The sequence below is a fragment of the Camellia sinensis genome, chromosome 9 (genome assembly GCF_055761805.1).
Source record: "Camellia sinensis isolate YWXY chromosome 9, ASM5576180v1, whole genome shotgun sequence".
Lineage (NCBI taxonomy): Eukaryota > Viridiplantae > Streptophyta > Magnoliopsida > Ericales > Theaceae > Camellia > Camellia sinensis.
In genome coordinates this window covers 199,409,496-199,430,909 of record NC_138969.1, presented here as the reverse complement: position 1 = coordinate 199,430,909, position 21,414 = coordinate 199,409,496, and the positions used below count along the sequence as shown (strand labels likewise).

General features: G+C 34.6%; 1 protein-coding gene and 1 pseudogene across 1 annotated transcript; one reads left to right on the top strand and one right to left on the bottom strand.

The window, feature by feature from the left end:
• Positions 1 to 4,665: 4,665 nt before the first annotated feature.
• On the top strand, positions 4,666 to 5,976 carry LOC145800051 (uncharacterized). Its single transcript, XM_082889709.1, has 4 exons — positions 4,666 to 4,729; positions 4,838 to 4,927; positions 5,060 to 5,234; positions 5,385 to 5,976. Exons 1-4 carry the CDS (start codon positions 4,666 to 4,668, stop codon positions 5,974 to 5,976), a joined length of 921 nt encoding a protein of 306 aa, XP_082745835.1.
• Positions 5,977 to 14,120: 8,144 nt separating this feature from the next.
• LOC114295887 (oligopeptide transporter 1-like) overlaps positions 14,121 to 21,414 on the bottom strand; it is a 42,915-nt pseudogene continuing 35,621 nt past the window's right edge.

Genomic DNA, 21,414 nt, shown 5'->3' with positions numbered 1-21,414 from the left:
ACATAAAATATATTAAATAAAAATAATTATTTATATATATAGTTTTGTATTAATACCGGTCAATATAGTATATAAATAATATATGTTGCATTAATATTTATGTGATATTGTAGTAGCGTAATGGGTTGAGAGTGTTGGTAAAGGTTGAGAATGTTGGGAGGTTGGTGGTTCGAAACTTGGGAGCAACAGAGGCAAATTTTTTTTTTTTTTTTTTGAAAATGCTTTTGGCGACTAAAGTCTGTGGTCGCCAAAAGATTGGCTATTGGCAACGAAAAGTTTAGTTGGCAAATGTATAAATAAATAAAAAATTAACTATTGGTGACTAAAAGTTTAGTCGCTAAATGTATAATTTCCAAAAATGGAATTGACTATTGGCGACAAATTCTTTGGTCGCTGAAGACCTGTATATTGCCGACTAACAGTTTTTTAGTCGCCAAAGGTATTCGCGACCATGTATTGGCGACAAACCCGGCGACTAAAATATTTAGTCGGGGAAAGTGAAAATTCGACATTTGGCGACTAAAAAAGGACTTTTTTAAGGTGTGTTTTCTTGTAGTGATTATTATTTCAAAGACATTTTGGATTCAAAATTCTGATATTGTATGTTAATGCACTCAACTCAAAATTAATTGACAATGAGCGGAGGATCTCAAGTATGTTAACCAAGTTTGGGTGACTTAGAGAGTAGATTTGAGATAAATCTAAACAATGTAACAGAGAGGGAGTGGGACATAGGATCCAGATTCCTTTGGTCCTTAGCTCAAATACTCTCTTCTGTTAGAAAACTATTACGTTCATCTTGTTTGGACCATGCTATGATCACTTTCTGTAGGAAAGGGACTGCTTACTTCACTTATGGTAGCAGCAACTTTCATTCACCTTTGGTTAGGCCATCCAGTTGGTTCTGTTAAATATAACACTATGCCCACCCTTATCTATTGTCTACTTGTTGAAATTTTACACTAGCAGCATGATTTTAAATAGCTGTATTGAAATACATATTGGTATTGTTTGATTATGATCCAAAAGCTCTTTGATTATATCTTATGTGGTATTTGGTTCAATCATATATGTTGGTTAATCATCACATAAGAGTATTTTGAAAAAATAATTAAAAGTTAATTTTTTTGATCTTTTTTAATTTTTAAAAAAAATTATATTAAAAATATAAGAAGTAATGTGACTTAAAATAAGTTAAAAATTAACTTTTGACTTACTGTGTTACCAAATTGGCCCATATTCCAGCTTCTTTTATTATTATTATTATTATTATTATTATTATTATTATTATTATTATTATTATTATTATTATTTATTTATATTTTTTTGAGAAAGTCTCATTGAAACTTGTTATTATGAGGGGAAAAAACTTATTTTATGAAATATTAATAAATTTACGATAATCACTCGCTCTCAATGTAGAGTTAATTAAAAGAGTCTTAGAAACCTTGTGGCCCAAGCCAAGTCCATGCCCTTTAGCATGTTGGGCAATCCGAGTAGGCTTTGGGTTCAGGCTACCTGTTGAAGCTCGGTCTGACGATTGGCCTGTGAAAGTTAGTCCGTTGGCTAGGCCCGCAAGCTTAGAAAAATCAAAGAAAAACTAAAAAAACAAAATTATAAAAATATATAATAAAAATAAACTCAAAAGTATCTTAGCCTATTGGGTTTAGCTTGCTTAACATGACTTGAGTTTAAGATTTTTGACTAACCAACATATATGATTGAACTCAAATAATAATCAAACATGTGATCAAAGCAAAACCTCTAAAGCTTGATCACCATACTTGCATAACAACATAAGAGTTGGAACCATTTTTCAAATCTACAATCAATTGACAGTAAAAATTTACTATTAATTAAAGTAAAATTTTACTGTCATTGTAAGTCCAAAACACAAATCACAGAAGTACACAATGTTAGAGTAAAATTTTACTGCCATTCTATCAAAAAATAAAAAACAGAACTGATAACACCAGAGTAAGATTTTACTCTCATTTTATCAAACAAAAATAGAGCACATACTAGAGTAAAATTTTACTCTCATTCTATCAAACAAAATCAAATCATACACAATAAAAATAAAAATAAAAACAAAAAAAAAAACAAATCAATATACATGATTGAACTCGAACAATAATCAAATACGTGATCAAAGCAAAACCTCTAAAAGTAAATAAAAGGGATTTTTATTGATAAATCCATTTTGGAGTTATTATAACCCATTAGGTCCACAAAAAAATAGTATAACCTGATTAGTCTCATATATTTTTCTTTTTATTCCATAAGGTTCATTTTACTAATTTTATAGTTGTACCTGGACTATTATGCCCTTATATATATATATATATATATATACATTCTGTTAATACACAGAACATGTTGCCTATTTTTTCGTTGATTCAGTTTTGGTAGTTTCTATCTTCATCATCATTCTAAGTCAAATGGATACGTTTCAATTTTGCATGCTCGTTCGAAGGCTTTGATGTGCTAGGGTTTCATTGTTGCTGTTGTAGTATGGTTTGGTGATTTTCGAGTGAAGACGATGAATTGACAGTGTTCGATTTTCACATTTTCTGGAGTATAACTAGTTCAAATCAGTTGTTTTCGAGTTACAGGACGATTATAGGATTACATGATTAAGGTTAGTATAATATTGATTATGAATACATGTTCAGTTTATGTTTTAATTTGTATGATGGATCAGATGCTCTGTTTTTTTTTTTATTGATATGGATCGGATGCTCTGTTTGTTCAATTATATGCATTTTACGTGGTCCTGTGGAGGGGAGGTCATTCAGATTATGTGAAGAATGTGGATGTTCTCATTTTACTTTGAGGTTTGCGTAATGAGGCTATGTATGGGTGATATAATTCATAGTATATGTATCAATGTGAATGTGCACGTCTTGTTAATATTATGTGAAGAATGTGGATGTTCTCATTTTACTTTGATGTTTGCGTAATTAGGCTCTGTGTGGGTGATATAATTCAGCGTATATGTATAAATGTAAATGTGCACATCTTGTTAATATTATGTGAAGAATGTGGATGTTCTTATTTTACTTTGATGTTTGCTCAATGAGGCTCTGTGTGGATGATATAATTCAGAGTATATGTATCAATGTGAATGTTCACATCTTGTTAATGTGAAGTTATGGAGGGTTGCTTGCATGTTGTGTACTGTCACCTTAATGTGGTGGTGTCATTTTGATATGGTTAAATGTTTTATGTTGTGTAAAGATGGTGGTGATAGTTTTCATTGTGGATTTAGCACTTACACTGTTCACATAGGCATCTAATTTTGCACAATGTGAATTTTCATATCGTTTTGGATTATTGTTGAATGTTGTGTTTTTACAGGAGATTGATAGCTTTATGATGTTGGTATGTACATATGGTTGCAGTACAACTGTAATAAATGTTGCCCGCGCTTTGTGTTATTCGCGTTTGGTGGAGTGTTTGTGTGAAAAATGGGGTGAGTTGTCTGCTAGTTCTATTTCATTGTTCTACTGGCTACCTGGGATTAATAGGTGTGATTTGGACAATGAGAAAGAATTTCAAAACATGTTATTGCTTGCTAAATCAATGGGGGTACAACATGTAGAAGTTGTCGTCGAGTTGAAAAGTGACATTGGTCTGTCGAGTAGCTCTGGGTTGTTGCGTGTGGAGGGTGACGAAGAAATTGATGCACCACGGAGATTTTGCCACCATAAGGAGGTGTTGTTGTCAGCCCCTTTGGCAAATGGTATTACGCATATGGGACAACGGTTTGGTGGAGGTGCACAAGAATTTCGTGATGTTTTATGTAAGTACGCCATTCAATGTGGGTTTCAGTTACGTATGTGAAGAACGAGACAACAAGGGTTACTGTTGTGTGTGCGATGCATAAAGAGAGAGGCTGCTTATGGGCTTACATTATAGAGCACAACGAGCAAATGGTTTTTTCTACATCAAGAGTTTTAGTGATGTGTATAGTCGTGGTACGGATGTCCGAAAAATGCGCGAGTTAGTTCTGATTTGGTGTCGAGTACCATATCTAAAATTATGAGGGACAAGCCGTTAACTTGGCCATGTGAGGTGGTGACTATTTTGAAGAGGGATTATGGGCTAGATGTGAGTTACCACATGGTATGGTTGGGTGTGGAGAAAGCAAATGCTATTATTCATGGAGATCACTCATTATCATTTGACCAGTTGTGGTAGTATTCGGATGTTGTGATGTGTTACAATTCGGGGAGTTATGTCAATATTGACTATGATACGAGTAGTCAATAGTTTTTTCATTTCTTTGTATCATTCCCTGCGTGTATGTCTGGGTTCAATTCTTGTCGGCCTTTATTATTCCTAGATGGAACATTCCTCAAAGGAAAGTACAAAGGTTAGCTACTTGCGGCAACGGCGAAAGATAGAAACAATGGTTAGCATTTTTTTAAGCTGTCTATTCATGTAAATATTACATTGAGCGGCATAGTGTGAACGTATGACAGACGGTTACACAGTGTGTTCCACATCTACACTGGTGTCAATGTTTACATCAATACAAATTGATGTGAACAACAACATAATATGAGTGATTGAGAAATTAACAGTAATGTGAACATTCACATTAGTATACACTGATGTGAATGTTCATATCAGTGTCTACTAATATGAGTTTATCCATTAATGGACATTAATGTGAATGTTCACATTATTGATGTTTACGAACCCAAATCCAAAAACAACAATAGTAACAGGGCAATGTAGATATAAACATCCACATGACCTGTTTCCTTTATATTGTTTTCTATTCACTTTGGAATATTGTGAACAGTTGTTTAATGGTGTTATGTTGTAGGTCTATTTCCTGTTGCATTTGTGATTGTTGATTCAGAGACCACGGTCAATTGGTCATGGTTCTTGCACGAACTTGGGAAGGTTGTTGATGGTAAGCGCCATATTACTTTTATTTCGGATCGTAATCTTGGTCTGTTAGAAGCTATGCCAAAGGTGTTCCCATCGGCTCACCACGGTTATTGCTTACAACACTTGAAGAGCAATTTAAGAGACCGGATAAAAGGAATTGATAATGGATTTAGGGATCACCTAGTTAGTAGTTTGGGTGACTATGCTTACGAGCCAACTGTGGTAGGATTCCATGAAAAGCTTACGAAATTAAAAGAGGAGGGCAAGCAACAAGCACATAATTTTTTCAAGAACTTAGCACCTGAGCACTGGGCAAATTCATACTTTAGGTAATAGTAGTTTCCTAATGTATTTCATTTGTCAAGTTTAGAATGGTAGTGATGTGAATTTTCAGTTATGCTTTGTGGCAATGTGAAATTTCATATTCAGTTTCGAAGAAATTAAATTCCGTATTGTACAATGTTTGTGATGTTGTGCAGGGGTATGCGTTATGGGGAGATGACATCCAATGCGGCGGAGTCATTTAATAATTGGATTAAAGAAGCACGCAATCTTCCTATCACTCGAATGGTGGACACAATTCGTACGCAGTTGATGCGGCAAATGTCTGTACGGCGTGACCAAGCAAACAAATGGAATGAGCTTATTTGTCCTACATTCGAAACGATGCTTATGGATTCGTTCAACGACAGCAGGTCTTGGCAAGTTAGCAAAGCCAATGAGGATGTGTTTGAAGTTCATTCGATGCCATCTGTTACAGTTGATATTGCAAGGCGTACATGTTCTTGCTTCAAATGGCAAATCAACAAATTCCCATGTGACCATGTTGTGATTGCTATTCAGAAGAGCCGTTACAATCTCAATGATTGTGTGGAACATTACTTTCATGTAGAGACATATCATGCAGCTTATTCGGGTGTCATATTCCTTATACCATCGGTGGAAAAGCCGCCTTTTGATCCCACAGACTTCACTTTATACCCGCCAACTATGAAAAGACCACCTGGAAGGCCAAAAAAGAATAGAATCCCATCAAGGGGTGAGAAACTGAAGCAAATTATGTTGTGTTAGCAAACATTGTGTTGCAAAAAGATTACGTTGTGTTGGCAAGTAGAATAATGGTTTGGCAAACTTAGTATTTGATTTGTGTTTTTTCTTTTTCTTTTTGGGTACGAAACTGATATTTTGTTAAAGTTTTAATGATGCATACATGATGTGGACATTCACACTTGCGTAAAAGAATCATATTATGTGAAAAGTTTCGCATGGGTTTAACTTTTTTACATTATTGTTGTCAATGTTGACATGAATATAAACTGTGTTGTGAACTTTCACATGCATAGAGATTGACATGGTGTGAACATTGACAATTGTTATGAATAAAAACATATGTGAATATTCACACGTGTATGTCATCCTTAATGATGTCATGCAGACAATGTGTACATTCCTGCACAAAATATGTGTATTACAGGAAAAACGGGTTCAAAAAATCGCATAAATTATGCTCATCACAACACAGCAGTATGAATATCATTAGTGAATATGAACATTCACATCAGTGGTGCAACTGTGAACATTCACATCTGTAAAACATTAGTGTATATGAATATCATAAGTGAATGTTCACATTTGGTAGAGAAAGATAACATTCACAACTGTTATGAATAAAAACAAATGTGAATATTCACACATGTGTATGTTATCCGTAATGATGTCATGTAGACATTCCTGTAGAAAATATGTGTACTATAGAACAATCGGGTTCAAACAATCGCATAAATTATGCTTATCAAAACACAGCAGTGTGAATATCATAAGTGAATATGAACATTCACATCAATGTTGCAACTGTGAACATTCACATCTGTAAAATATTAGTGCATATGAATATCATAAGTGAATGTTCACATTTGGCAGAGAAGAATAACATTCACAACTGTTATAAATAAGAACAAATGTAAATATTCACAAATGTGTATGTGATCCGTAATGATGTTATGTAGACAAAGTATACATTCCTGCATAAAATATATGTATTATATAACAATCAGGTTCAAACAATCGCATAAATTACACTCATAACAACACAGCAGTATGAATATCATAAGTGAATATGAACATTCACATCAGTGATGCAACTGTAAACATTCACATCTGTAAAACATAATAACACCAAAGGTAGACCAAAATTCACAGGTGGCTTTTTCTCATTAATAGATGTTGTATCACTGTTTTGTAATCAGTTGTTGTGTCAAAATGTCAAAGCAATTGATATTAACATTCATATTGAGTGTTAGTTAGTTTGTAGGTGGACACCCCCCACCTATAAGTTTTAATGACGCTCTGATTTCTTATGATTCAAAAACTATATACTAACAAATCTCGTAGTCCACACCATTTAGAACTAGTGAAGCTGCCCACAATTTCTTCATGGTATATGTGCGCCCGCATGATGTAACATACTGCAGGCCCGCAGTCCACTCTGTAAATGCAAAATGGTTTTCATTAGCAGTTGACATGTATGTTTGCATAATGGTTATGGAGGATTTGTAAAAAATGTAGTAAGGCTTACGAGTCGTCGCCCTGCTGAGGACAAACATCAACTAATATGATTGGTTGTGACGGATATTGACCTGCTAACTTAGTGTAAAGTGGTGATGACTCACCAATAACGTGCACAACGTTCTCGATGTACTTCCTCTGTGTAGGGAATTTCAAATTAGGCACCAACAAACATATGTGTGTGTACATTCATTTAACGCAGGACAACAAGTCATAGTTGTGTACAAAAAGAGCCACTTACAACTTCCTGTGCTTGGTCGATATGTGAGTCATGTATGCCTGTCCTTGGGTGCAATGAGTTATAATGCCTCCATAAATTATCTTTAGCATCATACACAACTATCGTCCAGTGGAAGTCATGGTGCAATGGGAATAGTAGGTATCTCTCTCGTTGGTAGTTTTTGACATGTGCATCAATGTGTTTACTCCTTTTGCGAGGATGGTACTCTCGTATCATTTTCTGTACACATTGGACTAATAATTAATGGACTGTGAAGTTTCACATTCACATTAGAAAAAATAGAATGATAGATTTTACCAAACACATGCTCGTGAAGATGAATGACGCTTCATCTGAAGTTGGGTTGACCACCTCTTATTGTTCATGTAATAGTTCAGCATATGCATCTATGAGCTGCACAAACATAGGGTCATATTATATTATTTGTGGTGGGTGAACAATATGTTTCTGTGGCTGTGGGTATGTGTCTCTGTGCGTATATGCATGAAGAGTGAATTATCTTCGTAATGGCATACATTGCTGTGTATCAATTCCTCCTTGATAAGGTTCACAATGTCATCAAAATACACATGTGTAGACTTCGAGTCTCCTTTCCACACAAGCAGCCTGTGCATTTTAAACAAACCAATGTGAATATTAACATTGCACAGTTTTGAACAAATCAAATAAATAAGCATAGTGGTGAATATTGACAATTATAGAATGTAAATGTTGACATTAGGTGTTTGTACAGTCACTTACTCATCGCCTCCACTCTTTTGTAAAGCCTGGACCTTTTGCTTGTCTTGTTTGGACATCTTGCTCTAGACTTTGAACTTGTTGGCCAAGGTTAATTTTTTTGGGTGCTTCGCTGGTGGGTGTTTGTCCACATCTTCAACCATTTCGACTGTATGGGGCTGTTTTTTGGCCAAGTAAGTCTGGGTATGGGAAGTCAATCAAGCGATGTTCTTTTTGATCTTTTTCCTTTATATGCTTCACCCTAGAGGGTGGGCTGAGATTGTGTTGCATTGGGCTAGGGGGTTGCTTCTGTGCCTCAGCCTGTGTGACGATGTGGATTGACTGGTCATCGTAAAGGTCCTGAAGAATTATTTTCTCGCATTCTAAGTCAATGACCAGCTGCGTTAAGCGCTTAATTTCTTCATCATTCTGCTCCATGCACTTTTTATGTTCAAGATCAGCTATGACTCTTGCCCTTAACTCCCATGAGAATTGAAGGTGTTTGTACTTTGTTTCCCATTGCCTTATGACGCCACAAACCTTCCGATTTTCTTTGATAAGTACATCAATAAAATCAAGTTGGTTTGTGTTTGCTATGACAATAGCTCTTTCATCATGTGGGCTGCTAAATGGAATGTGAATGTCCTCATTACTGTCCTTTACCTCAACTCCATCCGCAGAAAATTGGGAGTTGCTGCCATTGTATTATTCTTCCTTGATGTCAGATAGGTTGGGAGATGTAGTGGCTGGTTCATAAATTTCGGGCTCCACCTTCAATGTTGTATGCCTGAACTTTTATAATTTTGTTGGGGCTGCAAAGAGTTCGTCGACATTAACCTGAAATGAAAAAGTTATGTTACTTAACGTATATATTTGGGTGGTGTCATAATGTGAATGTTTTGATCAATAGTTCAAGGCCCTACCCCATTAAAACCAATATCAGCCAAAAATGTGGTTTTCATCTTCTTTTGTAAAGCAGTCAGATCCAACTTGACATAGCGAGGAAAGGCATTGGACTTGTGAGGTTGTAGGATAAAGACATATGTTATTTAGCATTTGCATAGTAATGTCAACATATCTGAACATTAATAACAGCGGCACGGTTGTGAACATTCATAGTAGTATAACATGAGTGAATATGAACATTCACATTAGTGGTACAGATGTGAACATTCACATCTGTGAAATATAAGTGCATATGGACATTCACATCAGTGGTACAGATGTGAATGTTCATAGTTGGCATAAATAAACAACACTCAAGGACATGTGAATGTTATTATTTGAGAATACGGGTACTTACCATCAATAACATGACACAGCCAGTGACTTTTGCCGGCTTTTTGTCGTTTTAGGAAATGGAGGATGTCAACATTGTTCTAATTTGCTTGGCCCAATCATATTCTTGCATGCTTTCCAGTGGGTCCATATGTGCGTAGTAGCCCCATCCTATTGTCTCACCGCTTGTGGAGAAAAAAAGTTTTTGGCAAGCATACATGCAGACTAGTTGGGCGATTTCTTCGTTGTTATCTTTCTTTTTGCCTTTCAATGCCTCGGTCAAAAGGGTGCGTATCCATTTTGAAGTCAAACGGCTGACATTTTTGCACTTTTTGTTTATAATGTCAGTCTTTGGTTTCACACCATATGATATGTCCATCGGCTTGATGCCACAGTCCACACCAAAAATCAGCTTGATGTCATTGTCGTGTATGTTCATCTTCTTCTCCCCAATGTAGAAGGCATCTTTTGAAGCTTTGTACATTTGTAGGACATGCACAACAACATCATCGTACTTCATGCATTTGTCAAGGTCGATCTCACTGTTTCTCAATGCATCTAACAAATGCCAAAAAGGTGTTTGTTACAGGCAGCCAAGCTGTGCTTGTGTGAATTTGGTGCTTTTCATTAATTTCACTAGTTCGGTCATGTTAGATCTGTAGTTTACACGCCGCATGTCAACATTGTTGCTAGTATTTGCTTGTGCGCTTTCTTCCTTGACATGGAACTCATCTCTTTTTCTCTTTGAGGTTTTCTTCTGTGCAAGACCTGCAAAAATGGAGTATTTTAAAAAAATTAAGTCAAGGCTCATGTGATTAGCATAGTGGAACAGATGTGAACATTCACAACATTGCCACTGATGTTCATGTTCACAGTTGTATGCGTTGGTGTGAATGACCACAGTTTGTGTATGGATGTGAATATCCACATATGCACATGGATGTATATGTTGACTGTGTTAGCATAAACACAATGTACACTTTGTGTGAGTGTGTAAAAATCAATGTACTTTTATACAACCATGAACAACATTCAAGAACATGTGGATGTTAACACAAACATATAAAAGGATGTTGCGAACATTTACAGTCCTAATTTGTATGGCAATGCACATTCTTACTACAATCATGCAATGCCAATCTTATAAAACAACCTCAAAATTGAAAAACAATTTGAAACATGGGATAACAAAAGTGATATATTTTCTCTAAACACAGTGGTTAATATTCACAAAGTGTCTAATTAATTTACACATATAATGAATGTTCACAACATAATTATGTATCACAATAACATCTAACACAAGGAACTTTAAATATGAATGTTCACTACGGTTAATAACAACAATTTGATAGAGGGGGGGAATGATAGTGTCAATATTTGCAGGGACTGTATTTCATGCCACTTTCATGTAAAAAAAAATCAAGAATTGAAGGTTCAACTTATTGGATCACCATTAACAATCAACAATACCAACAAGGCAAAATTCACAAAAGGGGAAAAAAATCTACAATATTACAAAATAATGATTGGCCAAACATTTTCAATCCATGTGAATGTTCACAGCATTGAACAACAACACCAATAATATCTGGAATAATTTGATTATCCAAACATTTTCAATCAATGTGAATGTTCACAGCTTTCAACAACAACAAAAACAATTTGATTTGGCCAACATCTTTCCAAATCATTTGAATGTTCACAGTTGTGAACACAACATAATGGCAACTGTAATGTTTTTATTGAAAAAATCAATATAATTAGGGATTACAATTGAGGGGTTCAGATTAAAGGTTAGAGTATGAACAATATGGACTCCTATATATTGTATGAATAGAAACATGGGATATTTGTGAAAGTTCACAATGTTGTTTGTTGAAAAAGAGATTTAGGGTTTAAATACACGAATGAGTAGAATGCTTACGTTTTTTGTCCATTTCGACGATTGCGTTGTCACAACTAGTCGTTGAAGGTGATTTTGACGAAGATAGACCTTACGGATGTTCAACAATGGTGATTTCACATTTTCGGCGACCGACGGTGTAGGGACGACGAAGAAAACGATGAGACAATGCGACGATGCGACGATGGACCAAAGACAATCTTCTGGGCGTTGAGGCGATATGGAATACGGATTTGGATTTCTGGAATGGTAGAGATGTGCGTGATTTCCTGCGAAAGAATAGAGGGGAAGACAGGCGCGTGTTTGTTTGAGGGTTTTTTTGGTCTTTTGGTATGAAATGAACCTAATGGAATATTACAAAACACTATGAGTCTTATGAAATAACACTCTTAGATAATGGATTTACTGAAAGAGCACCCAAATACAAAATATATTTTAGACATTTTATATATATGTATATATATATATATTTATATTGAGTTTAACTTCTTGGTTCCAAACATATATAATTGATATGTGTAAAGGTTCTTAACATATATAACTAAAATACTCGTTTGTTGAGGTTAGTTTGAAAACAAATATTACATAACAAAGTTTCAATCCTAGGGAAATTTATTAAAAAAAATTCTTTGTAATACTTTGAATCCCAATTAATTCATAAGATATTCTTATATTTTAATAAATTTTATTATTTTAGATATTTGATTCACTCAATCTTAATTTTTATATTTAGGGTATTTTATGAATAATTTTATCTTTACAAATATTTTTTTTAAATCCTTAACAACTTGGTGATGTGAACATTCTTATTAATAACTAAATCGAAAATGATATAAAGTACAGATGCTAACCATAAAAACTCTTAAAATCACTCTTTCCCTCGTCTATAAAACTAATTTAAAAATAATTGTATAATATACAATAAAATACTACAAATTAAATCAAGAGTAAAAAAAAATTATAATATTTCTTTCATAATAACTAGTATCATTGAAAATAGATATAATATTTTGTGACTTCTCCAAAAAAAAAAAAAAAAAAAAAGATATCTGTTTTGTTTTGAGTTGCTTTCTCTCTCTCTCTCTCTCTCTCTGTGTGTTCCCTCTCGATTTCAGCTTTTGAAGGAAGAGAAGATGAAACCCTTGTTCTCATCAGCAGCAACCAAAGTTGGTGTTGTGCTGATGGTGGTTATGGTAACTTCAGTGGTGGCCAAGGGCGGTGGTGGAGGAGGCGGCGGCCGTGGTGGTGGAATGCGGCCCTGGGGTGGCGAAATCGGTGGAGTATGGCCTCATCATTACCATTCAAGCGCCTCCTCATCCTGCTTCTCTCATCGTCTGTTTTTTATCATCATCATCATCACTTACTTCCTCGCTGCTTTTGCATTCTTTCTCCATTCATGCACTTCTCTAACTGTTGGGCTTTGTATAGGCTGCACAATTATTCTGTATGACCCCTTTTATTTATTATTATTATTAATTAATTTTTTTTAAAAGGTTTTAGCCAGGGTTTAGAGTTAGGGTTTAAGACTAAACATGGACATCATCTATATATATATATTATTTTACTTACAGATGTTGTGCATGCATACCTATATATTAGTGGTGATCACAAACTTGATGCATTAGTAATTTTATATTTAATTTTGTTCTACTATTTGATGAATGAAGATGATAGGTTGAATTTTAAAATTGTTGGCATTTATTTACTGAGTCATTAACAGTACGGACACTTTTGAATAAAATGTGACAAAACCTTAAAAAGTTTTCTGAATTATAGGTGTTTTGTATAATAGTATAGATATAATAATAATAGAATAGATGTATGTACAATGTTCTGGTTATAGATATTTAGCAATAATCAATTGAATAGGATTAAACAGAAAGTTCTATCTTATAGCTAATGATTATACGATAGGGGGTAAAAAACATAACAAAAAGATCATAAACTGTATTTGGGAGTAGAGGAAGGTTTTGAGATGTAAAAGTCAGAGCGTTGATGTATTGACTACAAGATAAAAAGCAAAAAAAATAGGATTGAGACAATTCAGACTTCAGAGCAATCAACTATAAGTGTTCTTCTTTTCTATTTTTATTTTTAATTTAACCTTTGTGTAATTGTGATTGGATTAGTCAAAGTCCAATGGGGATAAGAAATTCTAATTAAAACTGGAAGGAAATAGATAGGAAAACAAAATCTGTTTTTGAAATCCATGCTCTGTTTCTCGCTATAATAATATTCTATTCCCTTCCCCTTTGTTACCCCATAATCCCAACCACTAACGCTATTTCTTTATCACACTTACACAAAGAAAACGTATACAGATTTAAAAACAAAATAGGATACAAATAAGGTAGGATATATATACATAAGGAAACTTTTGTAAATTTTCCATGTGGAACAAAGCTTTATAATACAATTTCACTTTCACACAACGTCTTTAATTTTACAATCTATCAAAGGTATAACATTGCATACAGAACGAAACCAATTGATGTCAACGCCAACATCTCAATGGAAAACAGGACACCCTTTGACCTCTATCCCTGGGGCAGTAGGGCAACTTGCCAGAGGGCAATGATCACCCAAATCCAATCCCCACCACTTAATACCTTTGGTGTCTCTAACTTGCAATGTGAAATAGCATAAAATTGCCATGAACGCAACCCCCGCGTCAAGCCCAGCAGACAAAATGTAGTTTTGCCTCGCCCACCACACTTTGAACCTCCGATACACAACAAAGTTGAAGAAAATGCCCACCGACAACCAACACACATAGTTCACTGCCCTGGCAGCCGGCATATTCCCCGCAGCACCTAACAGAATTGGCACATTTATGAGCTAGATCCACTTTTTCTCAGGAAAAATGTGTGAGAGGATCCAAACAGGCACCGGCATAAGAAGGCTAATGAGAAAGAAATAGTTCATCTTCTACTATAAGCCTCGACTTCCAAACATGCGAAGTGGACCAACGAGGCCCCATATAATCGACGCGTTATAGAAAACATCGTCTCCAGGGCACGTCCACGAGCTTCCACTAGGCAATTTTGTTGGATCACACATGTTTTCCACCGTGTTGAGGAGCCACCATGACGTGCCAAAGTAGACAAAGGATGCAACTTCCGTTCCCATTAACTTCATTAACAACCATAGATTAGTATTAATCGCTCTATTTAGTTTCGTTTTCATAACTGTTTTCAAGCATAGCATAGATTGCAATGAGCATGAGTGAAAATGCAGGGGTTTGTGATTATTACCTGAACAACAAACATGGCCTTTGGAGGGATTTTCATGTAATGGCCTAGCTTGAAATCTGAGAGAAACATGATTGCTTGGCTCATGCTTATGTAACCATAGGTTTTGAAGGTAACATTGGCAAGAGGCTTCCCCGGATACATGAAGCCTATGATAAGCTCAGTGATGACATTTAGTCCTGGTTGCTGGCTTCCACAAATTAAGATTTCAGAATGTGATTTAGCTCAAATTCTAACAAGAAACTGATTATGTAGGAAGGTGTGTGTATATATATTAGTTTTTTTTTTTTTTTTTTATCTGTCAAACTCAATTGTTAGTTATTAAATTAGCACCAATAGAAGTTCGCCTCCCCACCTTTGCAAAGCACGAAATGCTTTCCTTTTAATTCAACTCCACTTAGGAGGGTTGAATCCATGACCTCCTCTATACCCTTAGGAGAGTCTAGTTAGTTATACATATACTAGTTCTTGGTGTATATATGATGTTCTTGCTATTTTAAATCTAAAGTATTGGCAATTTGACGAATGAAGAAAATGGTTGCGTTTGAAAACTGGTGGCTGTTATTAACAGTTAATAATATGGGTATCCTTAAAAAAGAAAAAAGTTAACAAAAATTTAAAAATGTTTTAAGTTGTGTATTTTATATAATAGAATAACTATATATACAGGGTATATATATCCTTAGGTTAATTACACTCATGGTCCCTAATTTTTGCTACCTATTGAACTTTATTCCCAATCTTTTTATTTTTCATTTTGGTACTCAAAGTATATAATCTATTACACTTGAATCTCAAATACTATAATTTTTTTTTTTATTTTGGCCCCCGAAATATATGATCTATTATACTTTGGTCCCTAGCATCAGCTGTTCAAAATCAATATGACATTAGGGGTATTTTCTAAACTTTACAACAACAACAAAAAATATGCACTTAAGTTTTTATTTTTTTTTTATAAAAAAAAAAAGAAAAGAAAAAAAGGATCAAAATGCAACAAAATTCACGCTTGGAGGACCATGAGAGTATTTGGTCATTCAAATTTTGTTGAGATTTCATATATATATATATATATATAATATATAAAACTTTGAAATTGTTATTAATTTTGAACATCACTAATTTCAACAATTAAAGTATAACAATTTGTATATTTTGGAGACACAAGTAGAAAAATAAAATATAACATATATAGCATATTTTTAGGACCATTATTATAATTAAATGATATGTAGTCAGGCCGGCTAAGACTAATAAGGCCTGTGCCTAGAATCCAAAAAATTAGGCTCAGAAAAGGCTTCCAAATTTATTAGTCTTGTATTATATTAAAAATTCAAAATGATTCAATTCTGTTTTATTAATTTAGGCCAGTTTAAAGGGTTCCAAATATTCTGTTTGGCCCAATTGATAAAAGGCACAATTTAAAAATATTTATAAGTGTTAATTGTTAGCCCAATTAAAAAAAATATAATATATATATATATATATATGTATATATTAGTTGTTAGTCCAATTCTATTTGCCCCCCTCCCCCTTTTTTTAAACTCTCTTTTTATGGCCCAATTATGTGTTTTTTTAGTGAATTTTTTTTTATACTTTAGGTAATTTTTTGTTTTTGTTTTTGTTTTGTAGATACACCTAATCTAGATATATTTAAAAAGTATAATCTTTGTGAATTTTTTTTTTTTAAATTTTTTTACCAAATACAAAAAATATATATATATATATAAAAAATAAGAATTACAAACTCAGAAAATTATTCTTAAAAACTCTAAACCAAACATGGAGATTTTTTTTATGAATATCTTAAAGGTCCCCAAAATATTATTTCGCCTTAGGCCCTGAAAACTCAGGGTCGACCGTGTATGTAGTATACCTGGTTGGTGGTGGCTGTAATGACATCAATAGGTAAGGTGAAGACGAAAGCCAAGGCCATTGTAAGTAGAACTCCCCAATAAGGTAGTTGTAATTGTCTGCCAAAGCCTTCACAGGTGAGCATGGTTAGTCCAATCACCACCACCAACAGTGTGTAAAACCACCACTGTGGTACTGGATCATAGATTTTCTTCATCAGCCTTGTGTGCACATCTCCAAATTTATGTTGGAATGATGCCTTTGTTTGTTCCTAAATTGTCCTGCAAATCAATTTATAAAATTCTACATAATTAGAGATGTATATATACAAAAAGTGCAGTTTGATCGTGTTAGGTCCCTACTTGTTGTCAATTCCACAAACAAGCTTGATTTAATTGAGTTGTAAATTTTCCCTATTTTTTTGGTCTTCCTGCTAGAGCGGGAAAATCTGCGCTCGAGCGGAGTTTTCATACTCTCAGAAGTTTGGCCTGTCTGCAAAACTACTAGGAGGTGTATTTTCACGCTTGTGCATAAGTTCCAGCGTTCGAGCGTAGACCCTGTTTTGTCAAACGTGTTTTAGGGACACCGCTCGAGTGGCAAGCCCTGCGCTCGAGCGGAGATCGCGATTCCAACTACTATAAAACTACAATTTGCTTCGAATCTAGGGCACAACTTCCAGATCTTGTTTGAGGGTTTTAGGGCTTTCTTCTGGGGCTATTTTGCCATTTTTCTTTGATGTTTGATTGAGTATTAAACTCATGTCTTGGCAAGCATACATCAAAGAGTTTGATTGTTCAACTTCAAGAGTGTTTTTCTTCTTCGATGGAATCCGGAGATTCAAGCGTGGAGTATCCGAAGGAGTTCAAAGCTGTGCACAGTCGTTGGTTTGACATGGATGTTGTGGATTCAACATCAAGTTGATTAATTCCGAGGCGAAAGCGGTAGTGAAAGATATATAAATTGTTGAAGACAAATTGATTGCGTTTGGGTAATTTGTTTTAGTATATTTGTATTTTTCTTTCTTTCTTTCATAGTGGATTGATTTGTAGCGTTTTACCCGTAGTTTTTTAATCACAATTGGAGGTGCTCCAATTGTGGTTTTTCTACGTAAAAATCGTTTGTGTCGATTTATTGATTTAAGAGCAACAATGTAAATCATTTTCGTATGTGTTAGATGATTTAGATTATTTGTTTTAATTGTTTGGGAATTAATGCAATTAATCTAGTCTGAATCACGAATTACTTAGGTTTTTCAATTGGTATCAGAGCAGGTCACTTTTTGTTTTTCTCAAAACTATAGGAGTGTGATTTTGTGTGATTTGTGACATGGATTCAATTCGTGAAGGTAACTCGACCCATAAACCTCCATTACTCGATGGTACAAACTATTCTTATTGGAAAGCTCGTATGAGGGCGTTTTTAAAATCTATCGATGAGAAAGTTTGGCACTATGTGCTCTATCGGTGGAGTGAACCTGTTGTCACCATTGATAGTGCTGATATCCCCAAACCACTCAATAGATGGGACGCAATCGATTATCAAAACTCGAGTTGGAACAATAAAGCTTTCAATTCCCTCTTTTGCTCTGTCACACCAAAAGAGTTTCGTCGTATTTGCACATGTGAGGTAGCAAAAGAGGCTTGAGACCATCTTGAAATTATTCACGAGGGCAATGCTGCTGTTAAAAGATCAAAACTTCAATGTCTCACCTCCTTTTTTGAAACTCTTTTTATGTGTGATGACGAGACGTTTGATGATTTTTATGCTAAACTTAGTGACATCGTGAATTCCTGTTTCACACTTGGTGAAAAAATCCCTAAATCAAAGGTTGTTGGAAAAATTTTGAGGTCTTTACCCGAAAGGTTCCAATCAAAAGTGACTGCTATTAGGGAAGCTCAGGATGTTGAGAACCTCAAGCTTGATCAGTTGGTTCGAAGATTTCTAAGAAAAAACAAAAAGATAATGTGGCTTTTACTAGTGCTCGTGAGACTACTAAGACTCCTGAGGTTGAGTTTGATCTAGAATCTGAAACGACGACAATGTTTACCAAACAGTTTTTAAAAAAAAATTAAAGAAAAAAAAGCCAAATTTCAAGGACTCTAGTTCAAAAGATAAGGGTAATGAAAAATTCAAAACTTTTCCACCAAAAGGTACTCCAAATACAGAGAAGAAGACTGTGAAGGGGCAATGTGTCAAGTGTTATGAATGTCAAGGGTTTGGACATATTGCACTTAAATGTTTATCAAAAAAGAACCGCAAGAAAGTCTATACTTTGACTTGGGATGATGAAAGCGGGTCAGAGCAAGCACCCAGAGAAACTGAATCCGGAGAAGACGGAGATAGTACCTACATGGAATTTTGGTCTACCGTACTCAACTATCTCCAAAGCTAGTTGCGTTTGCTCGTGGTCAGAGTCTGCACCGTGCTCCTACCTTTGATGGAAATGATTACTTATTCTAGAAGATACGAATGAGGATGTATCTTAGAGCTCATGACCCTGAAGGTTGGCAAGTAATTGAAGAGGATGCTGAAAGTGCTGACAATCCAAGCAATCAAAGAGTTCTGACTACCATTCATGAAGCAATTTCTAAAGAAGAATAACAACGAATTGCTCACTACACAAATGCCAAAGATGCATGGGACATTCTTAGTCAAAGCCATGAAAGAGAAGAGTCATTTGCACAACCATCCATCAACTTTCATGCCTTAGTTGCTCAACTGGATGAGGTCAAGGAGAAAGAAAAACAAAAAGAAGATGATGAAACCTCAGAAGACAATGATGAGATTGATGGTGATGATCTACAACAAGCTTATGAAAAGCTTTACAATGAATCTCTAAACTTGTCTAAAATCAATGACAAACTCACTCTCAAGCTCAAAGCATGTGAAAGCGAGAATGTCAAGCTGAAGGGAGAGATTGCAACAGCAAAAAAAGATGTCATCAAGATCTCAAATAACATGTAAGATCTATGTAGAAAACTTCTATCTCGTGAGACTGAAAGGAATGAACTTCAGAAAATCTATACCACATATGAAGAGAAGATTGAACACCTTGAAATGTCACAAGCTGCATAGATGGTCGGTCAGAAAGAGGAAGAACTCAAAGATGCTAGAGCCACGATTGCTATGTGGAACAAAGAGTCAAAGACATTGAAAGACATCCTCGGGTCTCAATAGATGAGTTGTGACAAAATTGGGATAGACTATGGTAAACCAACAGTTCAAAAAGGACAAGCATCTACGTCATATGACATTAAAACTCAAACAAATGGAAAGCTGAAGGTTCAACAGGGTGATCCCTCTCTTCATCTATAATATTCCCAACATTCATCTAAAGCCAAACACACTCCTAAATTAAACTCCACTTAGGATATCAAAACCCAACTCCAAACTTGATAGAAGGTGTGACCAAACACCCCATTTTAACTAAAACAAAACACACACAAAAAAAGTGCAGATTTTTTTTACTTCATTGTCTTCTTTTTTCTCTCTCTAATTTCTCTCTACATTCTCTCTCATTTTCCTTTACTTTCCTGGTGGCCAAACACCCCACCTTTGCTCCACCCTTACACCACCACCTTAACCCACCATCTCCACTACCGCCGGCCATCTTATCTTGCCGAAAAAAGAGTTCGATCTGCCACTTCTTTACTATATCCGAAAATAGCACAATAGAAGTACCAACTCTAGATTTTTCTTAATCTTTTGAAGAATCAAAGCTTGGGGTTTATTTTCTTGATGGATTAGGGGCTTTTAATTGGCAAGAATCTTTTCCTAAAAAGTTTAGTTTAAGGTTTTACATTTGAGTTAGAGAGGATGAATTTTTTTCTATTTTAGATCTATTATGATTTGGGGTTTGATTGTTGAGTTTTATACTCTGAATTAGTTTCTATGAATGTTTTACATGTAGAAAAATGATTAATTTGATGGTTTTGGAGATTGAGATTTGAGTTAATCTAGATTTGAATGTGATGTAAAATTTGAGAATTTTTGTGTTAGGAAATTTATATGTTGAAATTGATTTGATAAATGGTGGATTAGGTATCTCTATGTTTTACAAACGATTTTGGAGGAATTTTATTAATGATTGAAGTGGTTTTACCTAAGTTGTTGAGTTTATGAAAATGTTGATTTTTTATTTTTCTGGTTTAATTGATGGTGGTATTGTGCATATAAATTGGTTGGATATTTAAAAAAGTTAATAACTCAAAAATGTACAAAGTTTGGGTGTTGTGGAGATTGGATAAGTTGTTTGTTTTGGTGACTTGAAGTTGGACGAGTTCTTTAGCTTGGTTTTAGCTCTCATTCCATAGGATGTCTTATTTAGGATCAATTTTGTAGATGTTGTAATTTTCATTGAAAGCTTTCTCCTAATTTTAGATTTTATTTACTAATTGTTAGGATTGGAGGAAGACGTCTCTACACCTCTTGGGAATTAACTCGTAGGGTTTCAAATCTACACTTTTGTTATTTTGAAGGTAAGTATACTTACCATGGAAATTTACCTTATCTCTATCTTTAATACAAAGTTTGAAAGTATTTTTAAACTAAAGAAAGTAACACATTTCATCATGATATATGTATAAGAAGAAAATCTATAAATTTATTGAAGTCAAAGGTTGAGTTTAAATAAATATATGATTTCATTTGTATAATGAAGCATTAATTTTTATGAGAATATATATAAGTTGAGTCCT

Excerpts from the sequence above, each read along its gene's own strand:
- LOC145800051 (XM_082889709.1), top strand. The coding sequence starts at position 4,666 with ATGGACATTAATGTGAATGTTCACATTATTGATGTTTACGAACCCAAA. Across the intron at positions 4,730-4,837 it reads CAAATCCAAAAACAACAATA|GTCTATTTCCTGTTGCATTT; the intron begins GTAACAGGGCAA and ends GTTATGTTGTAG. Across the intron at positions 4,928-5,059 it reads ACTTGGGAAGGTTGTTGATG|GAATTGATAATGGATTTAGG; the intron begins GTAAGCGCCATA and ends ACCGGATAAAAG.